Raw genomic sequence first — 27,095 nt, forward strand, 5'->3', positions numbered from 1 at the left:
AATACTATTATGTATGTATTTTCAGTTACTTTTAAACTTTCTTTGTAATACATGGGCAATTCCAGGCGCCTCAAGTGCAAAAGGAACTTCATGAAGATGAGATCCAGTTAAAATTTTTGGAGAGTGTGAACTGTTAGGCAGGAATTTCTGAACAGGTAGAAGGCCTTAGAAAAGTCCCTTTGATGCTCGTAAGACGATCCTGCGTAGACCACCTATGTGTTGTTGTGAAAAATAAAGAAACAAATGATGCCCGGAATTCTGCTTTAAAAAGCGATGAGTATATATAGTGCATTTATATTATTTCAGAAATATTAACGGATTCTCAAAGTGTGTGTGCTCGTGGCTCATCGCCACCCTTTTTTTGAGGGACTTCTCAACGCGTTGGTGTATTGATGCGTGCTTATTCAGTACTTAGTACCCTGGTGCGCCTCCAATCTTTATCAGATGCGCCACGGAGCGGTGACCCTGACAAAGGTTCTTTGAAAATATGTTTTGTTAAACAGCTCCAGGAAGATGGCGGAGCTCGTGGATAATCATTGAATATGGGAAAGAGGCACCTCGGGTGGAAAAAGTCCTAGAACCCCCTGCATCAGGCCATTCTGGGCAGTCATGGACAAATGATGACGAAGCCGGGGGGGGGGTCACGGGTGCCAAAAGTTTATGAAACACTGGATTAATTGGAAGGGAGATATACGTGTTATGAGTTAACAAACACACCGATCATAACTTTTTGCAAGGAATAATTTCGCCGATTCGGCACACTGCGGTATATGCATAATGATGAAACAAACAGTGATTCATAGAAAAGAAACACTACACTATGAAAAAAGACTATGTTTCTGAAAAAGTCACATTGTAACGTAAAACTATGCACTATCACCGTATAATATAGTACAATACATTGTCGTACAAATATAGATGTCTATAATTTCCTCTCCCATTCTCTACATATCAGAGCGCTACTAACCCAAGATTATAGGTTTTTATTTACCCACCTTTAAGAAAAACTATTCCAGAACCCCCTGTTGGCCACAAAATCTTAGGTTTTTTAGGGTTCGAAAGCTCATAGCAGTTTTCCACCTTTTCCTAGTCCTTGACACTGCCTTATACACAAGCTACAAGCTAGTAGCTCTTGCCAAGGCACCAGCAGATAACGTGGCATTTCTAGGCACTATGAATCTAGCTAAGTCACCCATACATAAAGTAGTACAGTATTTCTAGGAGCTCAAGCTCTACCTAAAGCACCCAAAGGAAAGGCGATACATCTTGGAGCTTGAATCCTAGCCATTAATTCATAGGTTCAGTGGTCTGTCCACAATAGGTTCCTGTGCCTAATTTCTTCAAAAGGCGCCTTAGTCAATGCTCTTGGTGGCTCTTCAGAACAGAATGAGCTTTCGTGAACTCCATATCCTCATAGCTACGAAAGGTATTTCTAGGAGCTCTACCGAGAACTACCAATAGCAAGAGAAAAAAGTTACAGCTAGAAGCGGGCAAGATTCTGCCCTTTGATAAAGGTGGGGAACAGAGGCTGAGATCTGAACATGCTTCTAGATGAAGAGCTTGAGAGCAATTGTCAAAAATGGTAATGAAAAAAAAACCTCCACTTTCTTTTTCTTCTTCTTCTCTTAACTTCGTTTTTTCCTTCTTTTCTTAAGGTTTAGTACAAACCCAATCACTCCAATCACTGTGAAACTGCAAGAAGCGCAAATATAAATGTAGATTTTTTTCCCCCTTACTCATCATTTTAGTCAATGAAGGTAGAAAATGAAAAAGTCAATATTCTTCAAGTTTTTTTAAAGATCAAAAGTCATTTAGAAAAATAGGCGCCAATGTAGGCAAAATTTCGATTGGGGGAGCAATCGCTCCCGCTGCTCCCCCCCCCCGGCTACGCAACTGGTTGGGGTACTGGAAACAGGGCTGCAACCAGGGCCGTCTTAAGAGCATCACGGGCCCCCGGGCCAAGTGATTTTTCTGAGGCCCTACCTGGCAAATTCTCGAAAAATTCAACTACTTCTCATTTTTCTGAGGCCCCTATTCTCTTGAGGCCCCCGGGCCGTGCCCGGGTGGGCCCATGCGTTAAGACGGCACTGGCTGCAACTGGTGGGGTCAAATTTCCAGGGTGCCGGACCGGGGGGGAGGGGTCACAAATTTCAACCTTTAACCTCCCTTCAACAATACTTGAAAGGTTTAAAATTTATATATATATATATACATATGAACGATGCTAACATAAATAGTTTGGGAATCCCTGATTTGTAAGGAGAAAATTTCATATTCCTAGAATTAGAATGCAATGGTACCCGGCTCAGGGGCTTTGAAATTTTCCTTTCATTTCTTTTCTTTTTTTATGTTAATTTTATTTTGCTATTATTTATTTGATTCCTCATCAAAGGCACCGGAACCTAGGAGCGGAGGATATTTGAGCCCTCCCAACCCCAATAAGGGGGCCTCCATTTTGTAAGAGGGGCTGAGCCCAGGGCCGCAACTAGGGGGGTGCAGACGGGTCTGGTGCCCCGGGCGCTGTACTAGAGGGGGCGCAAATTTCACTCTTTAATCTCTCCTTCAACGTTATGAGGGGGCGCCAAAATGCATGCTTGCCCCGGCTGACCAAGCATCTAGTTGCGGCCCTGACTGAGCCAACACCTACTAGAGAATTTTCAGTGGGTGTTGGCTGAGCCTCTCCCCAATATTTTTTAGAAAAACAATGCAGTGCGTCCTCTACTTCCTGCGTATGCGCTTCAACCCCGTATATACGGGACGGCCAGCAACTTTCAGCGATCTCTCCCCACCCAATGTTAATTTCTTCATGTCGGCGCCTCTGTTGTGAAGGCTCGAAAAATGTTACAGGCCTTCGATCTTGTTAATAAGCTTAATCATTGTTCACTTTACCTCCTCCCACTTTTTTATTTTTTTCTGTTGTCTCATGTGCCCAAGTTTTTTAAAGATCAAAAGTCATTTAGAGAAATAGGCGCCAATGTAGGCAAAATTTCGACTGGGGGAGCAATCGCTCCCTCTGCTCCCCCCCTGGCTACGCCACTGGGGCGCGGTAGCCCAGGTCGATAAGATACTCTCTTAACGTACCGAAGGATGTTTAGAGGTGTCGCGAGTTCGATACCCGGTTCGGCTTTGTCAGAAAACTTCCTTGACACAGGGGTACAACGGAAACGACGACGTGACTGCAGAAAAAATTGCTACCGCAGGGAGTCCCCCATCGAGAGGTTAGCGCATCAACCTCTCGATGAGTATAAATAAACAAGCCTGCCGTTCGGAATCGGCAATAAATTGTAGTTCCCGGTCTAATTAGCCCTCGTGTGCAGAAAATGACCGTGGTACGACAAAAAATGATCAAATGAGTAATGATGAGGAAGAAGAACATGGATAAACGAAAGACACGGTTAAACCACCAGATATAACCAAACATAGACCAGACCAAACATCAAATACCTTTGAAAGCCCCCGGCCCGGTCAATTTCATTTTCCAAGTGGAAGGCTCAGTCATGCACACGACTAATGGGGAGTAAATGGAAAAACTAGAACGGCAAAATCACTCGCGGCCCGGTATGAATGATGTCGGTGCCTGGTACTGGGCCGTAGCCCTTCGGTTGAGAAACACTGCTATAGAGTAGCAACTGAGATAGCACTTACCGAAATTCATAGACGGCAAAGCTATATTGATCTGCTTCCAGTTGAGTTTGTAGAAGTACAAGAAGAAAGGATGAGATACGATTATCGTTGACTAAAATTGGTATGAGAACACTCAACGATGTCTTGGATAAAATGAAATAAGACTGTATGTGGACATGACCGCTGACCTCCCAGCATGGCCCCCACATGGGGGGGGGGGCTGACAGGGTTCCAGCCCTGGGGCCCGGGAGTCAGAGGGGCCCGTGGAAAGATCTTTTTGATTATTTTTCTTTCAGATATGTCCCATAGGAAAATAGACAGGACTCTTTAATATCAATCATATCAATTTGTACACGTATGGACGGATATCTTGAACTACGTACCTTAGATCTCATCGAAATTTTTTTTAACTATTAGTAAACGAAAAAAAAAAAAAAAACCCGGAAACGAAGAAAAGAACATTGTACAAGGCCCCCCCCCCCCCGCGGCTCTCATGGCAGTCGTTCTCCTAGGAAGGAAGAAAAGACATTGTGATGGTCATGGCTACTGAGACGGGCTATAGCAAAGCCTCCTAGATACTACAAGCCTGAAACATGTTTTCGTGACGTCACAACCCCGGTCCTACCGCGTACACGCTTCGCATTTAAAACACGCTACCAACATGTATTTTTTGGCAATTAGAAAGAAAAATTGACAATTTTTTAATTGCAATTATTACCTAGTATGGTATACGGAAAACACTGAATGTTAAATGAATGAATAATAAAATGATAAAAAGAGGTAATTTAACAATTATTAAAAAAATTGTGGTTTCACAAATTCTCTGCCAACACGTATTTCTAGGTGTTTTTGCTCCCAAGCAAATATTTTTGAAAAATCGGGCAATATATATTTGACTTTTCATTTTTTTATTTATATGACATTACAATTTGTATTTAAAATAAAAGGATACACAGGCAATGTACAAAAATAAAAACAACAATGTCATTAAAATATTTTTTATTCACTGAGCTACATTCATATTATCAATTCTAATTCAAAGGGAAATTAGTTGCTGCTCTAAACATAAAATTTTTGTAAATGTTCAAATTTACTAATCTATGAGGGGAACTTCGAAAACACATTTCAAAACCCTGATGAGATTTCACATTATGAAAAGTCTCTTGTTGTGTGTGTGCTGTAAGGTTTTGGAGACCATACCTACAGAGGGACATAGACTTGGTTGAAGGGGTGCAGAGAAGAGCTACGCGTGTCCTTATTGGCACACAGGGCTTGAGTTATGAAGAAAGACTTCATTTTTTGAATATGTTTACATTGGATGAACGCAGGTGTCGAGGAGATATGATCGAAGTGTTCAAAATTTTCAATGGGATGGATAAGATGGACCATGAACTTTTAGTACACCGCCAATCGACTGCTTTTACAAGGGGACACCAGTATCGATTGGTGAGGGACAATGCAAGGTTATGGTGTCGCAGGGAATTTTTCTCCAATAGGGTTGTTAATAAATGGAATAGCTTACCCCCGGAGGTAGTAAATTGTAACACAATTGACACGTTTAAAAAGAAATACGATAAACATGTTGGGGTAAATCGAGAAGCTATCCATTCTTAGAATAAGACAACCATAAGTATTCTTTATGGGCATTGTATAATATTTTATCATGTGTATATATTGTTTGTAATTTGTGTTAATTGCATTTTTAATTGGGTTGCTGTATTTTTGAAACATATGACATCCATATTTTTATGGGCATCTTTTTATCAGCCACCTCGTTGGGCATTTTGCCTGTTGTGGCGTTGTATTTGTGTGTGTGTGCACTCATTTATAAAATTTCCATAAAATAAATTTTAGTTTCTAATTTTAAATGGTGAATTGTGAACACTTAGAAATAAATATTCAACTAAAATTCCGAAAATAAAATGTTAACATGGGATCAATTTTTTTTTTAAATGTTAAGTTTCAAAATTAAAAAGATATCTCCTGAAAAATGCAAAACATTTTTTTCATGTCTACTCAAAATGCACATACACTTTTTTTTTAAAATACTGCAAATTTAAAAAATAAACTATTCAATGCAATATTACAATTGTTTTATAAAGCAAGTTCTTTTAATCGAAGAGTTCTTTTATGAGGCGTCATTATTTTAAGCGTGGCAAAAACTATACTCTAGTAGAAATATTAAAAATACTATTTAACCATTGATTTATTCTAAATTTTTTACACATGTTCTTGATTATATGTGCTATCCTATTGCTGGTATAAAGTTTTACGTATCTTAGATACTTAATTTTTTGTAAATTTTCAAAAAAAAAATTCATTAAAAACAGCTTGCGCGCATGATAAAATATAACAATATAGTACTTCAATATAGTACAATTTTAGTACTTCTAGGAGGCTTTGGCTATAGCCACTAGAATAATCCTTATCTAGTCGTCTAGCGTGTGTAGGGACCTACAGGGCTACCGCGCGACCCCTGCTGTTTCAGTTCGTAGAACAATCAATAAAAATTGGAGTAAACAGACGTCGTATTCCACAGTGAAATTGCCTCTGGGTGCCGATAAAGCACATGAACCCCTCCCTCAACATCCTGGAACAGGGGCCCGTAGGCTGTGCTCTTCAGCGGACCCCCTCTATAGTGAACTAATAGTGTGGAAAAAAGACAAAACATGACAAAAATGGTCCAGGTCCCAGGCCTGAAGCTCTGCCAGCCCCATTCTCGTGGGCGGGTTTTACGATACTGAGACAGCTTTGTTGCAAGCTTTTGTATACAGTGGATCCCGCATTACTTTTTCCTCCTTGGGTCCCGCGACTCTCTGGTGCCAACTCTTATTACTGATACTCATCGAGATTTCTCGTTTAAAGCGTTTTCCCGCAAAAAGTATTGTACGAAATGGCTGTAATGACGTGTATACTGAATCACGTGATATCTTGGACTGAATTTTAAGCTATTGCTTTGTTAAGAAGTTGAAGTCAAAATGTAATTAAAACATTTTTATTCCCTTTTGCGACCCTAAAAATTTAGCGGCCAGGTGCGGACGCACTCTTCGCACCTGCCTAAGTCCGGCCCTGGATGAAATGCAGTCCGTACCCCTAGGCATGCTGAGTATCAAATTATCGAAAACATCTTGAAATGTTTCGAAAACAATAAATTTAAAAAGTATAAATATTTTATACAGCGAACTCGAGGTTCAAAGAGTACGTTTTGAAAACAAAACCAAACTCACGGAACAGCTGGAAAGACAGCATACTAGCAACCCGGGATAATTTTTATCTTTTCCCCGCGCCGAAATGGACCCTGTTGAAAAACATTTATTTGAAAAAATAAAATATTTCTCGTATTTAGGTTCCTTCATTTCCTCATTTTTTTGACAAAATATGGTCAACAATGCCTGAAGTTGAGTAAGCGAAAAGAGAACCACACCTATGGCCTTCGCAATCAAAATTACTTTCCCAACATCAAACTTGAGTAGTTTCGGTCGTCTCGAAAGGGAAAATTTTATTTAGGTTGGATTCCTTGTAATGCGAAAATGATTTGTTTTTCTGACAAAATTTATGGTACAGATTCTTAAAATTTTGGATTTTTAAGGTCCCATATACTTAATAAAAAAATGAAGAAACAATTTTTGAGAGTCAAGCAAATTGCTGATCAGACATTTTTGAGGTATGTTGTCATTTTTAAGCAATGAAGAAATCTTAATGTAGTTCTGGAACTTGATTGGATTTTCACAATTCAGTGTTCATTTCGAGTTTCTATCGATTGATAAAAAAAGTCAATTATTATTAATAAAAAATATTTTTTTAAATGTTCATTTGGAATTTGAAGTTGATCACAAAAAGTTATAAAGGACAGAGCACTCAGAAAGTTATATCACATAGAAATCCCAGCATTCATCATGGATTGTTCAGGCAGTATTGCATTGAGCACATCATGGCCAGCCCGTTTCTCATGAAACATTTGGTAACTTGAGGCTCGTTTATACATCTTAAGTTTTTAAGTCGTCAAGTGCATTCAAATCTGTCCCAATTCAAGTAGTCATGTAGGGATTTTTCATTGGATAATACGTGGCCACACCCACTGCTACATGCACACAGTGCTTGAAAAAATGGACCTGGTCCTATTCTACTTATCCTATCCGTTATCTCACTTAATCACTTACAACTAAACCTGTATAATTTCTCAACTGTTTAAAGGTCAATGTTCAAATTTCAGATTGATATACACATTTTTGACAGTACTTTAAAATTTGACATTTTTGTTCATTTTTCCTCTATTTCGATAAAAATTTGTTAAAATTTCAATTTTGAAGTAAATTAAAAATTACTTTTTTTTGTGTTTCTACCACTTAATATATTAATCAAAGTAAATCAGTTAATTTTTTTGTACTGTTACACATTAACGAGCTGCCTGTGTTCAAAAATGTGTATTCCATTTATGGAACATCAGCTTTTCAGGAGAGCGAGATTCTAGGGATATCTATTGTGCAGTGTGTGCGCTGCTTCGATTTTCCCGTTCAAATCCCAGGGTGTTGTCATTCAACATGTGTATAAGGGTTAATTCTGGGTAATATAACACAGAGGAATGTGCTTTCTGGGATGGATTGTTTATATTGGGTCAGTAACTTTTTATTCTTGCATTCTTAAAGATGCATGTTTTTGCGAACTGCAGACTAATCAAACTGAGTTCGGTAATCATAGATAGTCTTGTTATGTTCAGCCGTGTGTAACCATATCAAAAAGATATCTCACATTAGAAGAAGCTGTAGGGTATTTAGAAACTCTTTCAGATTCTGAATTAGAGGACATAGATATGTGCCAATTACCTGCTAATGAAAATGGGAACATCACAGATGAATATGGTATTGTTGAAAATTATCTAGTAACAACAGTCCCAACTGATGTAGCAAAACGTAAGTGCAACACTCATGTGAAAGTTTCAAGATAAGGCCAGAAGATTTCGAGTAATTGGAGAAAAAAAAAACTGTTGCATGGGATAAAAAAAAATCTTTCTAGAATCCGACCAAAACCTCACTTCTGGATTCCATTGGAAAAGATTTGCCATATGACCATTATAGCACGTTGGATAATTCATTCAGAGTGGCGAGAAGCGGATCATATTTCGCATTTGAAATTCCAAAGAGAGGTGGCAATGAGCCTTCTACGAACAAAGGAGGGGTCATTATTCATCCAGGTCCACGTTGTCAACTGAAAAAAGATGTCAATTCATCTGATGGCCATTATATTGTGTCTGCCATGCAAGGACGGTGTGCTGTTTGCTAAAAAAACACTATGTATAAATGCTGCCAATGTGACAAACAGGTCCATCAAATATATATGTTTCCACAAGGATGACTTCACTCTCTGCTACCATACGAAGGCTTTTTAACAACTGGCTGTTGCGAAGATATATTTTGGAAAGAGAGAAAATATCTCTTCGCAACAGCCAGTTGTTAAAAAGCCTTCATATATGTTTTCCTTCTGTTATCACGGACATAAGAAAAAAATTTGAATTTTCTGCATACATTTTGATGTTAAAAAAACAGGTATGTGTTGTAAATTTGAATTTGTAGTAGAAAATAGAAAATTTCATGTGATAGCTGCACTCTAGAAATAAATAGTCATGGGAATATAGGCGATACCAGTTTTTGCTTTCACCTCTCCCCAAGTGACACCATGAGACATCATGAAAAACAAAGAAAAACTTTTTTTCTTCAAATTTCAAAGTTGATCTATATATGGGCATGCAAAAATACCTCGAATTCCAAATTTCAAAATAATAAGTTAACTATAACTTTGTTTGTAGTTCGTCCTTTAAACGGTTGATATTCAAGAATTAAAGTTAATATCAAGATTTTAAAGTACTCAACAACTTAAGATTAGTCAACAAATAGGATTTTTTTAAAACTTATTTGTTATTTCCAGTCACATTCCCTTGGTGAAAAAATAGAGGACCTCTTTGGAGACAAAAAAAAGACTACTAAAACCTCATTTTTTATCCAGTAAAATTCTGTTTGATATAAAAAAGTAATCGCTTGATAACCGCCCAAGTTTTTAAAGGTTTTTGTGAACATGCTGTTTGTAGTGTTGCATATTATACATATTAAGTAATAAATATAAAAATAGTTTGTATTAATAAATGTTCTAATATCATGCTTATTAAAATTTTATATCAAATTAACATTAGTGAGATTGAGCTGCTTTTCGAATGTTAAATCTTAATTTCTTAAAAATGTTTCTGATCTGTTCTGCACTTTTTGTTTTGATAATATTCTCTTCTCCCATGCAAAAAAATTATATTAAGCCAGTAAAAAAAATTACCGTATATACTCGTGTATAAGCCGACTCGTATATAAGCCGACCCCCCAACTTCAGGACCACCAAAATCACAATAAATTGAAAACCCGTGTATAAGCCGACCCTAAAAACTCCGTGCATTTCAGAGAAAAAAAATTCTTATATTTTCATGCAAAATGAATAGCTTACGGAAATTTACAATAGAAAATGTGATTGAAACTTTTTAATCCGTCTCCAAGCTCATCGTAATCCATCAGATCATCATAGGGTGTGCGGCATCTTCAAAAAAAAAACCCCTCATCTGGGCTGTCATCGCCATTGTCACTTTAAAAGAGGATATCATTTTCAGTTCCGTCCATCGCATTGCTGATGCAACACTTTTTGAAAGATCGGATGATAATTTCGGCGGAAACAGAATTCCACGCCTCATGTATCCATTGGCACACCAGGCCAATGTTAAGTTTCTTCAAGGCACCACTTTTTTGTAGTTGCTCTATCTTTGAGAGGCTTGTTAATGCTCACATCTAAGGCTGTACAATCAACGTTAGCCACCAGCAGCCAATGATGTTTTCGATTTCTTTGCCTCGGCTTTGACATTATCAGTTCTGTGGGGTTTGAACATATCTCACACCGATAATGCCGATTTCTCGAACACTGTTACAAAAATGGCTACTGATTGCAGGGGTCGATTTTTTCTCATAAAAAACTGACCCGAGTATAAGCCGACCCCCCCCACTTTGGGAACGAACTTTTCCACAAAAAAACTCGGCTTATACACGAGTATATACGGTACTTATTAATTTATGTAAAAAAATAAAAAAGGTTGTTTTGTGCTAAAGACTATATAAGTGGGGCTTGCAGGCTAGCAAATTATTTTTAGCAAAAACCCAAAGTGTTTTTTTTGGTGGGCCCATAATACCGCTTATAACATTTTTCAAAAAGAGTGTCATGTAAACCATTATAGGCTGGAAAATACTGTAAACAGGAAATTTTGATGAGAATTGGTTAGAGTTGAACCACAAAAATAAGTTTTAATAACTGGGAACATTATAAGCGGGCTCAGCTGTATATATTAAAATAATTATCTTCTCTCATGCAAAGAAATTGTATTCAGCTGGTATAAAATACAGTGAAACTCCTGTACAACTTTGCAATGATATTAGAGACGTGAAACTTATTGTTATAGACAGAATATATTAACACTGTGGAAACTGCACCAATACCAGCGAGTAATGTTGTGTAGGTGATTATCATTGTACAGAGTATCGTTACATCACTTGTTATATCACATAGGCTTTTTATGTAATATGACATGTTCCTTATTAAGTGAAAGGTTTGAGGGAAATAAAAACTGCATCGAAGGCAACAGACATGGCTTCCACAGATGCTCCTTTCATTAATTTGATTAAAAAATAATCTGATGTATGAAATGTAGAAATTAACAGATTATTTTCCTTCACAGTGGATATTACAAACGGTTTTTTTAAATTCAAAGGGTAGGATCTCTCTATCTCTCCTGTTTTTGAGTAAAGAAATGCTTCAACGACGCTAAATTTCATCAATGTTATCTATGGGCCATTATTAATTTTTAAAAATCTTAAATTATATGAATTGATAGTTAAATATTAAAAAAAAATTATTACTTTGTAAATTATAAAGTAAAAGTTTATCAGTGTTATTGCATGGTTCACCAACTCATAAGTGGGTCCAGCATATAATTTTATATAATTATCTCTACTTTTTATCTCACAACTAAATTCAAGATTTTGAAAACAAAGAATTCAATTTGTTAAATGACTGACATGGCTAAAAACTCCAGATTTCTATATTTCCACATTTAAATAGGTACTTTTAACATTGATTTCTGAGGCAATCATCCTATGTTTATCCTTCAAAGTGATGCTGATGATTATTATGCAAATAGCCTCATATATCTATATAGGTTATAACAAAAACTAATGCTAAAAAGGTTTTGTCACTTGACTAAGGACTATAGGTCCTAAGGACTTAAGTGGTGGGATTTGTGGGCTAACAAGGGATTTTCAGCAAAACCCACTTTCTGGCGCTGCCACTTGTAGGCGGGCTTGTACATCCTATATATTAGGACAGCGGTTCCCAACCGTTTTCAGTCCGGGTACCCCAAGCTTGCTTGGTTCCTTTTCACATGACCCCGGATCCTCCAGGCATCTCTTCCCCAATCTGTTTTACCCATTACAGATTCAGAAAACTTCATTAAAAAAAATTAATGTGATGTTCGAAAAAAAAAAAGTGATATTTGGGACTGTATTGAATTACAAAGTTTTGAAAAAGTAGGCTCAAACGAGGATGAATACAAACTCAAATCCAGAGCTGCGTTCAATTTGTTTCTATATTTATTTTTTATATAAGAACGCCCATTCAATAAGCTCCGTGCTAACAAACGGCAAGAAAAACATTATGGTTTTTCTAGAAAGTTCACTGTATTCATCACCACGACGAGCCCGAAAACTGACTAGGTTTACCATTCCGCCAATGAAGATCTTGAGAGCTCTAGCAATTTCTCCTTTTCTGGAATCGACAATGAAGCTGGTTCAAAATAGTCGTCTTTGAAACGATTAGATATCCACTGATCACCAGTGTTTAAGCTAGATAAAAAATTCCTTTAGCAAAAAAGCGAAAATGGGAGAGGGGGGAAAGCTTTAGCAAAATGCTAATGATTGATGGTTGGATGTCTACTCATTTCGTACCTCCTGTACGCATTTTTGCGAAAGTAGCTACTACTTCTTTCCCATTCTAAGGTTTTTTTTTGTATTTTGCAAAAAATGTGACCATAGCTTAAACCCTGCTGATCACCTATTTCTGGCTCTAAAAAATATTTTTCAAAGGAGGATTTTCATCCTTCCAAGTGCTCAACTATCTTATCACCAACTGTTAAATTTGGCTTGGCTTATGACAAGAAATTGTGAAGTGTTTCGAACTATTCCAAAAAAAGCAGTGGGTTTGTAGGCCTATATGTTAGGATAACAATTTATTCTCATATGCAAAGAAATTCCATTCAGCTATATAATATTAATTTTTTTATTTAAAAAAAAAACTTAGGCTAAAAAGGTAGGCCTAAAGTTGTTTTACTAATGATAAATGTAAGTGGGATTTTATAGGCTAACGAATGATTTTTAGCAAAAACCCTGGTGGGTTTTTCTAGGCTGGGCCTAGTTTGCCAACCCTGTGTCATACTAATTTTGTGCCATTCAGATATGAATTAAATTTGTCATCATCATGAAATGCTCAACTGTGAAATGGTACAAAAAATTACAACGTTGAAACAGAATAAGTAAAAACAACAGCACATGCGATAATTCCAGCTTAAGCTAATAGATCACAGTTTCCCAACGTGAGTAATATCGCCCGCCCCCCCCCCCCCCCCCCCCCCCGGTGGGTGATGCAATGGTCCAGGGGGTGACAGAATCTATGAACATAACATAGGATCCTAGGGGTTCGCTTGAGTCGGGAGGCGATGAGGGAAAAAATTTCTGAAGAGGGAAGGGGGGGTTGATGGAACAAAAAGTTTGAGAAACTATGTAATAGATTATTGCCATTGATTTTTCTCTTTGTTTTGAAAAAATTCAAGCAATCACCAAGAAAAATCCCAAAGTGTATGCGACCAGTAGTAATGGGCTAGTATCAAAATTGTAAAATGATCTCTTGTAATGAAACAATTGTAGAAAGCTGTTAATTTAAAAATATCAAAGTTGTGTTTTACTGCATGTTTGTCAAGGCTGATGATATTAGTAAATCATCTGGGATGATATAACGTCTGATTCAGAAAAGATTTTCAGTTTGTATTGACAGTAATGTAACCTTATTCCCAGTTATTAAATGATGTAGAGGTGTTGCTCACTTCATTCTCGATTAATTGGATTTGCAAAATAATCATGAGACAAAATCATGTGAAGTGCATTTATTTCAGCATGGGCAGAGTTAGTAACTGCTGCGTATTGTCAGTAGCAGGATTGGGTTTTCGTTTTATTTTCTGGCAAAAAGTGGAAAAAACCTGGCAAAATTGGTAAAAATTATTCTTTTTACTCAAGACATACTATGCTTAGATTTTCAGTTACGAAAAATTCTTTTGAACTTAAAAAACATGTGAAACTTATAAAATTACATGGTATAAAAATGAATATTCAACAACCAAAAATATGAAAACATCCAAATGAAATATGCATCGTCCACTTTGTTATAAAAAATTCATACGTAAAATACTTTATGATTATTAATTCATAAAATTGAAAACAGATAAACCAATTTTTTTTTAATTCTATGAATTTTTACCACTGCGGCAAGAACTTGCCAGCCCTGGTCCATAGTTTTTATGGATAGCCGCACTCAACTACAGAGCAACAGGAGAGAAACTCTCAACCCTACAGATAATTAAAAAAAATTTCAGGTTTTGGAGTTTCTTATGGTACTTCACTTAGCCGTTATGGTGGTTGAGTGGTCATAGTGACGGACTCGCATCGCGAGGACCCGGGTTCAAACCCCACCATCGCCATAGTGGTGGTCGGCTGAAGTTGGTTTTCTGTGGTTCCCAACTTCAAGGCGCGAATGCGAGCCAATCTCCCCTTTAAAAAGTCTCGCCACAGAGAGCAACAGACCTACAAACAGTATAAATGTAATTCAAGCATAACACATCACTCACTTCACTTCTGAAATATAGATGGCGGCACTGAAAAATCAAACACAACACTGCCTATGCACTCAGACTGTTAGGTACACACACAGTTACACTTCCGGCACAACTCACTAGGTAGTAAATTGCCCATAAATTTTGATAGACCTGAGTTGTGCTTGGTTTGAAAAAAAAAGAAAGAAAGGTATTAACTTATTTATATTGTTTATTTTAAAATGATATTGATCATTACTGTGACGATAAATTTGTATATGTATGAAGCGGAAGAAGAGAGTTCAAAGAGAAGAAAAAACAAACTAGAAAAGGGTGGTTGATCAAATTGATATATCGTTCAACATTAATAAGAGTGTTGTGGCAATATATTTGGGTCGAATTAAAAAGAATACAATATGGTGACAGGCCCACAATCCAATCTGATGTCATTGCATGACGATAGAGCAAAATATAAATAGAAGGCCATAACAGGCAAAATGATCAACGAGGTGAGTGAGAAAAAGATGCCCATAACAAGTATGGATATCATATATTACTAAAATACAGCAACCATATTAAAAATGCAATCACAAAAATTATGAACAATATATATATATATATATATATATATACATGGTAAAATATTATATGATACCTATAACATGTATTTATGGTTGTCTTATTCTAAGTATGGAATGGCTTCTCGATTTACCCCAACATGTTATTATATTTTTATGATAACATTTGTTTTTAAACGTGTCGATTGTCTTAGAATGTACTACTTCCAGGGGTAAACTATTCTATTTATTAACAACCCTGTTAGAGAAAAATTCCCTGCGATACCACAACCTAGAATTGTCCCTTAACAATCGATACTGGTGTCCCCTTGTAAAAGCAGTCGTTTGACAGTGTACTAATAATTCATGGTCCATCCTGTTGAAAATTTTGAACACTTCGAACATATCCTCGACATGTGCGTTCATCCTATGTGAACATATGAAAAACAGAAGGCACTCTTCATAACTCAAGCTCTGTGTGCTAATAACATACGCGTAGATAGACTTGGAAGTCTGGGGGCAAGGTCATTATTGCTGGGGGGCATGATGATGATGATGTCAATCCATACATACACATATACATTAGATCTGCGCACTCCACTTTTGATGCTGGGCCCCCCCCCCTCCTGTATCTCTGCTCATGGCCAATAAGGACACGTGTTAAAACGTGCCAAAAAGAATGTTATATATAAGGGGGGGGGGGAGAAGAGAAGGGAAAAGATTGTTTGCACAGGGCCCGAATTTATGAGGAACAGGCTGTGCCCTTCAGCGCAATAATAATCTTCGCTATTTTCTTAAAAACTGTACACTTTTATGCAGATTTTATTTTCATTAATATTATTAGAGCTGCAACCAGAAGCGTACGCAGGACAAACCTTTCGAGTAGCACGCCGAGTTTAGGGATGAGCGCACAAGAAATTCTCTTCTAGAGAAATTTTCTGTTACTGACTGTCGAAAGTACGGTATTTCAAGTTTAAAAATTGATTGGAACAACATATTAAATAATTTTCTTTTGATATTCGGATTTGTGTGCGAAAATATTTTAAATCTGATCATCTTGGGCTATCATATTCTGCTACATTTTATTATGAAAAATGATTTAATTTGGAAATTTCAAGTTTTTCACTTCTATTACCACGGATTTAGTGCTTTGGTGTATGAATAAACACTTGAGAAAAATAATGCTGCGCTGACTATAATTTTGAACGAAAAAAATTATTTAAATACGTATGAGATTACGACTTAGCAAAATAGAAGTATACAGTTTTCTTAATTTCTTTGACTCGACTATATTAGGGTAAAGTTGACGAACGACTTGATTTAATTTTTAATTTATTCCGAAGTTGAGCAATTTTGAGAATGATTTAGTCTATATATTCCATCTTTTATAGAGCAATTTTCCATCACATATTTTCACATTAAAATGGGGAAATTGCATCCACTGCGACAGTTGCATCGGCATCTGAATTGAAAGGTTTAGCCGTATAGGTGAAGACAGAAAAAAGGCACGCCACTTGAGGCATGCGATAGAGTTCAGCAGTGAAGAAAAAAAAAAAGAGATTGAAAGTTGAAAGCTGTTGAAAGAAGACGCACCAGTGAGGACATACCTATTGACTGGTTTCAGGGCCAATCAACAGAGAATTTAGATGAGTGTGGACAAATTTTGATTTCCCATTTTTGTCATGTTTATCTACCATATGTCAATCGGTATTTATTTATTTAAAACACAAAGCAACACAGGATGAAATCCAATTACAGCTTGCAGTAAAAATGAAAATTAGCACAGAATATGAATTATGAATAAATAATAAAATACACAAAATGCAAATAAAGCAACAAAAATTACACAAAATACAACAATATATACAATGCAATTACCACAAAATTCTTCTAACGTCGGTAACAGATGAATGAAAAATATCCAGATGTTGAAGAAGCTCATTTTAAAATTCAGAAAATCTGTTTACATCACAGTATTTATCAATATTAGTATTGAATGACTTGACGACAAATTAACAATTTGATCTTGTATTGTGGCACTTAATATTAAAACACACATGGTTAAGAATTGATACGCAATCAATGTGGTTATTCAACAGTTTCTTGAAAAAAATATTGAGCAAGTAATTTCTGCGTTTTTATAAATTAAATGGCATTGAAACTGTGAAACTGTTGCGTAGATGAGCGGCAGATAAAATATGTTATATGTTTTTTGAAATATAAATACCTTAGAAAATTGTTTTGAATAATTTCAAGACTCGCAGTATGGCAAGTGTGAAATGGGTTCCAGATAATAGAACATATTCCAGTTCAGATTTTTTAAGGGTATTGAAAAGGGATATTAAAGTAGTATAATATCTGAAATCTCACGACATTCTCTTAAGTAAACCAAGTTTTTTATATGATTCAGAGCAAAGATTTCTAATGTGATCAGCAAAATTTAAATTGTACTGTAAATAACACCCAAATCAGTCGCAGAGGTTCTTCTAAGCAATGGGCTATTATTAATGATATACATATAAAACATTAGATTCTTTTGTGAGTGAATGAAAGAACAAAACATTTATAATATTGTGATTAAGTCTATTCTCTATTAATTAAACACCATTCATGAAGTAAAGACAACTCATTTTGTAGGCATAGGCAATAACATACATCTCAGTACAATCAGTACTTCTAGAAATCTTCAAACCATAAGCAAAGAGCAGACAATTTTTGAAAAGTGTGGAAAGATCATTAATAATAATGATGAATAATAATGGGTCTAGGACAGATCCCAGAGGTACACCAAAACTAGTAACAAAACCTTGGCTTAAATTGGATTTATTGCTTATGTAGTGCCACAAAGCATGGAAAGGTATTTCTCTGCTGAAAGGAAGTGATAGAAAAGCAATGCAAATGGTGGCTTTGTGATGCTTTCAGCACTTATGTTCCCTTTAATTTTTTTACCTGCATATTTTTTTACCTATTCTTTGATAGCCTTTGGGTTATATCAGTTAAGTGCAATACTTTGATGTACACAGTAACTGTACTACTTTCTAAGGTAACGAGATAATGTGATTCAGTAGACTCTGAGAAGACGGAGAAGAAGGAAGAAAGTTGTTCAAAGGTTTTCCCCTCCATAGTTTTTTCTTCTCTTGGAAAGAATATGTCCCACAGGATGTGTGAGCAAAATTTTTATGCATCCTTTTCCAAAATTTTGGATATTTGATATGCTACAGCGTATTAGCAGCATTTTGAAGAGACTCATGTGACCAGAGCCTCTAGGTTCCAGTGCCTATGGGGCTGTGTTTAAATGAACTTTCAATTTAAATTTAAACAAATTAATGAAAGAAAAACTAAAATATCTTTTTTAATAAAAAAAGTTTTAAAAAAGTTTTTTTTAATTGGACTATGATTATGTTGTCTGCGGGCAAAAGCTCAACATTCATCACTACTGAGAGGCATTGGCATTTCTATATGGATAAAATGAAGATGAGGGGAAGGGTCTCTTCCCCAAAAGAAGAAACTTTCATGTGAAAGACATTTCATTTGAAAGCTACTGAACAGTAGTTTAATGCATATTTTATTAAGTTACTAATGAATTTTAATTTTTTTTTATATCTGAAAGGGCTGAAAAGACAGAAGTTCTGACTGAAGATCTTGTTAATGCAGAAAAACGAGTTGACATCATTAAACAGTCTTTCCAAGCAGCTCACAAAAAAATATCTTCTTGTCAAATCGATTTTGGCTCGGAAGGTTCTGCTGAAAAACGCATGGTAATCCCCACGAATGTATTTTTTAATTTCTGCTTTTAGAAACATTTTTGGATTTATAATTAGGCCTACATATATTGTAAAAAAAATGTTTTTAATAGTTCATGAAAAAATAAATTGTATACAATGAGCTTTCCTAATAATGTCCACCACCAGAAATGTCAAAATGTGGTTGTTATTTAGGTGTTACCATTTTTAAGAGGTTCAATATATTCAAGTGAAATTTTCACTAAAATATCTATGAAAAATCAGAGTTTGAAAATTTCACTTGAATATTGTTATAATTAATTTTCTTAATTCCTTAGAAATTTTATTCACATCATTTTAAAATAAATTTTAACCTGCCTTCCTTATTGCACGCACTGTGGTGTGAGGTGCTAAAGTAGAGGCATTAGTAGCACTTCTCTTAACTTCAGCAAATGGCCTCCAGGTGGAACGATAGATAGATAGTTAACTTAATGTTAGCATTTAAAAACAATTTATGTGGAGTCAGATCTTTACCTATCAGGGTGTTTAGTTCAACTGCATAAAAATTTAGACCCGGACATGACTTAAACACACAACCTTCTGAGGTTTTAAAAAATCAGTGTAATAATCAGTGTGTGCGTGCGCTACGAGTCTCATCAGTTTCTTTTATGCAATGTGGTAAGTGACCATCACAGGTTGGAGGGTGCCACAAATACATAGTAACTAAGTTCATCATGTTCTTTGCTTTTTTTTCAAAATCATCAACAACAAAAAATATATCATTGAAGTAATTAATAATTAGTTTTCTAAGTTATGCCAAAAATTGATGTGATGCGCTATTCTGTCATAGCCAGATGACTTTTTTATACGGATGGGAAAAGCAACTAATGAAAAAAAAAAATTAATCTGAGACTATGCGTTCCATTCCAGTATTTCATAAACAAATTATTATGTGAGAGAATACAAATATAAATGCCACATAATTAGACAAATTACCCTGCAAGAATGCTAAGAAAAAAATGCAAATAACAAATATGGATACCAATTATTTCCACGTTCCAACCCAAAATTGAAGAGATTGTAATGAAAAAAAAAGAAGAAAAATTTGAAAAGAAATAAAAAAAACCCACTGCTTTTATAAAAAAATATGTCATGAATGATGACAATCATATCTTTTGATGATTTTTCCATGAATATTATATATTTTCTCAAAGATTGTCTTAATTGGTGTTGATTGTCTTAAGTTACAGCAACAGATTGTAAGCTACTAATTACATGTATTCACAAACCCATCAGCGTACGCGGGGTGTGTGTTCTAAAACCCCCAGCCGAGATTATAGTGTTATTTTGCAGGAAAAAGAAACATGAAAAAAACTCCAGAAGAAAAAAATGATGCCATCCCTCTGAGAAAATCCTGCATATTTGTATGCACAAACACCAGTTAGAAAAAAAATACACCCTGCAACACTACAACTTGTAACTTCCTAGCATCTATTGATACTGGTGTCCTATTGTTAAAGCACTAGATTGATGCTGTATCTCATAATCTATCCTATCAATCCATTTGAAAATCTTGAACACTTCAATCATATTCTTCTGATACCTCGGCTCTTCCAAAGAAAACATAATAAAAAAGATTTTCTTTCTATCCATATATTTCTTCCAGTCCAGTGTACTAACAAGAACACCTTCACCTTCTCAACCATACTTCTATAAGTACGGCCTCCAAAACCATACGTACGACATGATACCCTAGGTCAGGATGAACCAAGCTACAGAAAAAGAGAAGGATGATTTTGGAAGAATGTAAAGGGAGTTTTATAAGTGCGAAACCAAGCATTCTATTTTGTTTTTGACCACAACAGAAAAATGGTCTCTGAACATTTTGCAACTAATATTTCTATGTAGAACAGTAATTACATGAAAATTAAATTTATACTGGAAAGATGCTATACTTATTCTGAGACATATACGTAGCAGCTGTTAATGTTTTTTACCCCACTAGGAACAAAGTTGTGTTAGTCATGCTATCATGATGTTTTCAATATATGACAATGTGGAAGCCTTTTGTTGGTATTTAAATGTTATTTATTTTTTTTTTAAATGAAAATTATTTTTTTAGTTCCAATTGTGATTGAGATTATTAGGTTTTACCTATTAGTAAAGAAAAATCTTGTATCATTCAATTATTGTTAGTAATCAATTGAAATGTAGATGAAAATGTGAATTTTTTCATTTTCAGAAAAAACTTCCTCAGGTAGCTTTAGCAGCTTCGATGTTAGAAAATGGCTATAGTTTTAGTAAAAACTCTGTTTTGGGGTAAGTATTAATTCATTGCATTAGCAAGTTTTAATTCATTGCATTTTTGAATTATTTCAGTAAATAAGCATAACGAAAAAGTTTTTACAGAAATGCTACTACTTTTCACACCCCACAGCCACATGAATTGCACATAGTTTTCATTCCAGAACAAAAAAGAAACAAAACTCCACAATTTAAGTAAAATGAAATATTAACACTGGGAGCTCTGCTTTGTGATGTTTGGGTTGTGGTTCAATGAATCAAATTTCCTGATGATACCAATCGCTGATGTTATAGCAACATAAGAGTTGATACTCAAACTCATCACAGTCTCTTAGCCTAAATGTTTGAAACATCTGGAGTTCTGCTTCTGGCTTGCTCATGTATCCACCATTGGTTTAAAACTTGAAATATAACTTTTGTATCTAAATTTTTTCATTTTTATGCAAATTTAAATTAAGAGTAAACTTGAGTAAAATCTGTAACAATGCACAGGAAGGTTTGGGCAATGCTTGTGATCACATGGGCTCATAGGTCTTTAACCAGTAATAATCTTTTGGAGAATATTCTCGGAAAAGGCTACGGTAATAAATAACTTTGCTTTAAAGATTTTACTTGTGAGTAAATATCGAAAGATATGCTTATAAAATGCTATGTGTTTACGAATAAGTTTTAAAAAAAAACAATTAACAGTAAGTTTATTACATTATTAAAAGAAAGCTACATTTTGTTGGATTTTTCGGCAATAATTGTGAGAAAAAATCATAAACATCTCCATTCTCAGAGAACACAGAACTTTTTTCCAGTGAGCACTTGGACTTAAATCATATTCAGGATAGTATGAATAATAATTAATTCCTGCATTCTAGATTGAGATTAATTTTAGCAGCATTTCTAAAAAATTTGCAGTTTACCAATTCCTATAGTGAAATGAATTAGAATACTTATTTCATCTGCCAAACTTGTAATCGGTATGTTTACTGAAGCTTTTTTTTATTAAATTAAGAAAAATTTTGTGAAAATGACTATCAGCTTCACTCCTAAAAAATGAAAAGGAAATCATGTACTTGAAGCTGTATAAAAAGAGAAAAGCTATTAATGAATTTCAGCAAAGATAAGCATAGATCTAAATTCATTCATCACTTTGCAATTATAGTAGGTACACCATTAGAGGCAATTCTTTCAGAAGTGACCGAATATCAAGAAAAATAAGACTTTTTCAGAAAGCTATATGTTATATTTTGAGGCCTCCAGAAAACCTCAGGGTAGAATGTTTTGCATTGTTCTACAACGAGTGCTCGGCTGACTGAAAATAATCTGCGTTAACAATTTCCCATGAGGGGGTTTTATAGGAGAAAGAGAGAGAAAGAGCAAGCACTTGAGAGCTCTGCCACAAAGAAGTTTTAGTGCCACATACATAAAGCAGAAAGGAATTTATTGCAAATAGAAAGAAAAGAACAAAAAAGGAAATTGAAGTTTGTAGCCCATAATAATTAAACTTTTAGGGCAAAAAGAATGAATAAATAAAACCAACATGGCTGAATTGAAGAACTTGCAAATACTGTATCGTTTTTGGGAAGGAAAGTGATAAGAATAGCTGCTTTTGTCCATCAATTTTAAGTTTATTTTTGGCTTTGAACTTATTTCTAAAAATGTAGCTCATTTTATTTTTATAATCTGTGAGGATTTCAAAAATCCTCAGTAAAAAACCTTTAATGAACCAACTGAAACCTTGCAGGAGCGAGAATCAAAAATTACCATTATAAGTTGATTATGCCAAAAATTGTTTTGTTTTAAATGTTTCAGGGAATGAAAAATGAGTTAAAAAGTTTCACATGGATCTTTAAATAATTTAAAAATTCATATAAATTAAAGGAATTGGTATATTTGAATGTGGTTTACGAAAAAGTTATTCTCAAAAAGGCTGGGTATTGATGAAGCAACAGAAATTGAAAAAGCACATAGAGTACCAACATGTATTGAAAATATGCCAAAACCAATCATCAGATTTTATCGTGAAAACTGAAAAAATATCTGGTTGCAAAAAGCCAGGAGTCAAGAAAATCTTACAGCAGACAAAATAAATGAAGTTTTTCAAGACACCAGAATCTATGTAAATGAACACCTAACCACTGAAAACAAGAGACTATTCTACCTGACAAGACAATGTAAAACAAGGCTCTAATACAAGTTTGCCTGGATGAAAAAAGGAAAGATTTTTCTCCGGAGAGATGACATGTATATTTATTTCTAGTGAAATAAATTCATGCCATGTGTTTTATAACAAATCAGAAGAATGGAAATATGTCTAGTAATGAATGGTACAAACTAGCGCAGGGGTTCTCAAACTTTTTCCATCTGCGGTGCCCCGTTACTTTAATCAATGCTTGTCCGCAGCTCCCCAGAGCAGTTTAACAAAGATTCTCTTTGAAAAACCTTCAGGATTCTCTGCGGTGCCCCCGACAAAGGTTGGTGATGCACAGTTTGAGAACCCTCTGGACTAATAAGTTCTTGGATTTTTCCACTTGTAATTTGACCAGAGGGCCTTCGGGTAAGGAGGCAAACCTCATGACGCCATAGTTCATATTAGAAAGTATCGTAAGTGCTCGGATAAGTGCCAATTAAAAAACTAGATAATCTTTTAAGACTCAACGTTTCGTGGACACTTTGTTTTTCCGAAATAGTATATGTATGTATCCTCAGTTACTTTTAAACTTTCCTCATAATACATAGACCAGTCAAGGCCCGGTCCAGGTGCTTCAAGTGCAAAAGGGAATGAAGATGAGATCCAGTTAAAATTTTCGAGAGTGAACTGTTAGGCAGGTATTTCTGAACAGGTAGAGAGCCTTAGAAAAGTCCCTTTGATGGTCGTAACACAGCCCTGCGTAGACCACCAATGTGTTGTTGTGGGAAATAAAGAAACAAATAACGCCCGGAATTCTGCTTTAAAAAGCGATGAGTATACACATAGTGCATTTTTATTATTTTATTTATAAAATATTCAACGGATTCTCAAAGTGTATCTGTTTGTGGCTCATCGCCACCCTTTTTTGAGGAACATCTCAATGCGTTGGTGTATTGATGCGTGCTCATTCAGTTCTTTGTAGTGGGGTTTTTTTACATTAGGACAAGGGGTTCCCAAACTGTGCACCGTGACACCCTTGTGCGCCTCCAATCTTCGTCAGGGGCACCACGGAGCGGTGACCCTGACAAAGGTTTTTCGAAAATATTTTTTGTTAAACAGCTCTAGGGAGCAGGCGTAGCTCGCGGATAAGCATTGAATAGGAGAAAAGGGCACCTCGGGTGGAAAAAGTCAGAGAACCCCTTCGTCAGGCTATTCTGGGCAGTCACGGATAAATGATGATGAAGTCGGGGGGAGGGCCACGGGTGCCAAAAGTTTAAGAAATACTGGGATTAATTGGAGGGGAGATATATGTCATGAGTTAACAAACACACCAGCCATAACTTTTTTCAGGGAATAATTTCGCAGATTCGGCACACTGCTGTATATGCATAATGATGAAACAAACAGTGATTCGTGGAAATGAAAAACTACACCATGAAAAAAGGCAATGCTTCTGAAAAAGTCACATTTTAGCATAAAACTATGCACTATCACCGTATAATATAGTACAATATATTGTCGTACAAATATAGAAGATTAATTTTCTCTACATATGAGAACGCTATTGGCCCAAGATTATAGGTTTTTTATTTACCCATTTTTTTTTAAGAAAAACTGTTCCAGAACCCAGATTTTGTGCTCCAAAATCTTGGGTTTTTTAGGGCTCAAAAGCTCATGGCTGTTTTCCACCTTTTCTCAGTCTTTGACACTGCCCTATACACAAGCTAGTAGCTCTTGCCAAGGCAGATAACGTGGCATTTCTAGGCGTTATGAATCTAGCTAAGTTCCCCATTCATAAAGTGGTATTTCTCGCCTAGAAATTCTAGGAACTCAAGCTCTACCTAAGGCGCCCAAAAAAAAGGCGATACTTCTTGGAGCTTGAATCTTAGCCATTACTTCATAGGTTCAGTGATCTGTCCAATATAGGTTCCCGCATGGCCACCACATCCTGTAGCGGGGCCCCTAGGCTGGAATCTTTTGCGGGCCCCTCTGTCCGACTTTTAACGGGCCCGTTCTGTAGTTGATTTATAGCGTGAAAAAGCAAAAAAATTATGACAACCCTCTCGGGCCCCAGGGCTAGAGCCCTGTCAGTCCCCCCCCCCCCATGAGGGGACCATGGGTTTCCGTGCCTAATTTCTTCAAAAGGCGCCTTAGTCAGTGCTTTTGGTGGCTCTTCAGAACAGAATGAGCATTTTTTGAACGTCATATCCTCATACCAATGAAAGATATTTCTACGAGCTCTACCGAGAACGACCAATAGCAAGAGAAAAAAGAAGTGGGCAAGATTTTGTCCTTTAATAAAGGTGGGGAACAGAGGCTGGTCTGAACATACTTCCAGATGAAGAGCTTGAGAGCAATTGTCAAAAATGGTAATGAAAACCTCCATTTTTTTTTCTTCTCTTAAGGATTAGTACAAACTCAATCGCTGTGAAACAGCAAGAGGCACAAATATAAATGTAAATTTTTTTCCTTACTCATCATTTTAGTCAATTAAGGTAGAAAATGAAAAAATCAATATTTTTCAAGTTTTTTGAAAGATCTAAAGTCATTTAGAAATATAGGCGCCAATGTAGGCAAAATTTTGATTGGGGGAGCAATAGCTCCCTCTGCTCCCATCGGCTACACCACTGCCCTCAGCAACACTACTCCTGCAAATCTTCGCGATTGGCTCCCAATAATTCATTAGCACATTCCCTGAGGACCCTAGGATAGATATCATCTGGCCCTGGTGATCTGCTTGCACATACATTTTGTAGAAAATTTAGGACCTCCACATCTTCCACTTGAATATCGTTGAGGATTTTATTACTCCATGCAACACCCATACATTGAATATCATATTCTTTATTAAAAACCCATGCAAAAAAGTCATTGAAAGCACTACACATACCTACATTGCTTTCTGCCCTAGACCCTCCTATCGAGAGGGGGGACCTACTGTCCCCTTATATCTATTATTGGCGTATCTAAAAAATGATTTTGGGTCAAAGCCAATGTTGTCTGTCAACCTAGACTCAACTGCCTTTTTATTATCCTTTATTGCTTTCTTCAATGCCTTTCTTTTATCGGTAAACAATAACAGATCAGCTCATCCACTTTCATACTCTGAATGCTCTTTTCTTTTCAAGATAAAGGCTATGCATGCTATCCGTGAACCATATGGGTCGTGATGTACAAACACGCTTTTTTCGAACAAAGGGAATAATTATCACAAAAATTAGAAACTTGCCACGTGAAAAATTAGAAAAATTGCCACGTTTTCAAGACAAATAAAATTTGAATGGTCAACACGTTTCGGCTCTTCAATGGAGAGCCGTCATCAGGACCTCGTGGTCAGAATTCATATGAATGAGTCGTGGAGGGATGATATTTACGTCTGGTCAGTTCACCTTTGTATTTGCTGCGTCCGAGTGGTCTTTGGATGCGAATTGGGGAGCCATCTGTTGCAAAGTGTTGAAAATTTTGTCTTGACTGAGGTTAATAAAGCCGGTCCAAGCTGACGAAATAGGTGGCGTGTTTCTTCCATCATTAACGAGGAAATTCTGGCATGTTCTGATGATGTATCCCTCGAGAAAATTCAGTTGGGAATTATGTGTTGCTTTTTTAAAAACAAGCACTTTTTTAAAATCAAAATTATATGAAAGTTGCCAACAGTGTTGGGCAATAGCCAAACTATCCGTCTGTCCCTTCTCAACATGCTTTTGGTGTTCGAGAACTCAAATATTTATATTTCTCCTACTTTGGCCAATATACCCATTTTCGCAATTCTTGCATGGGATGAAATCTAATCGTGGTTTTTCACCTTTTATCATCGACAAGATCCTCAAAAAAAT

At 35.9% G+C, this 27,095-nt stretch overlaps 1 protein-coding gene across 1 annotated transcript in view; it reads left to right on the plus strand.

Moving 5' to 3' along the window:
• The first annotated feature begins 7,082 nt into the window (after positions 1-7,082).
• LOC149067647 (rho GTPase-activating protein 44-like) overlaps positions 7,083-27,095 on the plus strand; it is a 110,226-nt gene continuing 90,213 nt past the window's right edge. The window contains exons 1-3 of the mRNA XM_089252478.1: positions 7,083-7,288; positions 18,725-18,872; positions 21,079-21,155. Of these exons, the coding sequence (XP_089108604.1) occupies positions 7,236-7,288; positions 18,725-18,872; positions 21,079-21,155 (278 nt within the window). The 5' untranslated portion in view covers positions 7,083-7,235. The remainder of the gene's footprint in view (positions 7,289-18,724; positions 18,873-21,078; positions 21,156-27,095) is intronic.

The sequence above is a fragment of the Pholcus phalangioides genome, unplaced genomic scaffold (assembly GCF_987345545.1).
Source record: "Pholcus phalangioides strain wild (caught in Gottingen) unplaced genomic scaffold, Ppha-v1.0 ptg000029l_1, whole genome shotgun sequence".
Classification (NCBI taxonomy): Eukaryota; Metazoa; Arthropoda; class Arachnida; order Araneae; family Pholcidae; genus Pholcus; species Pholcus phalangioides.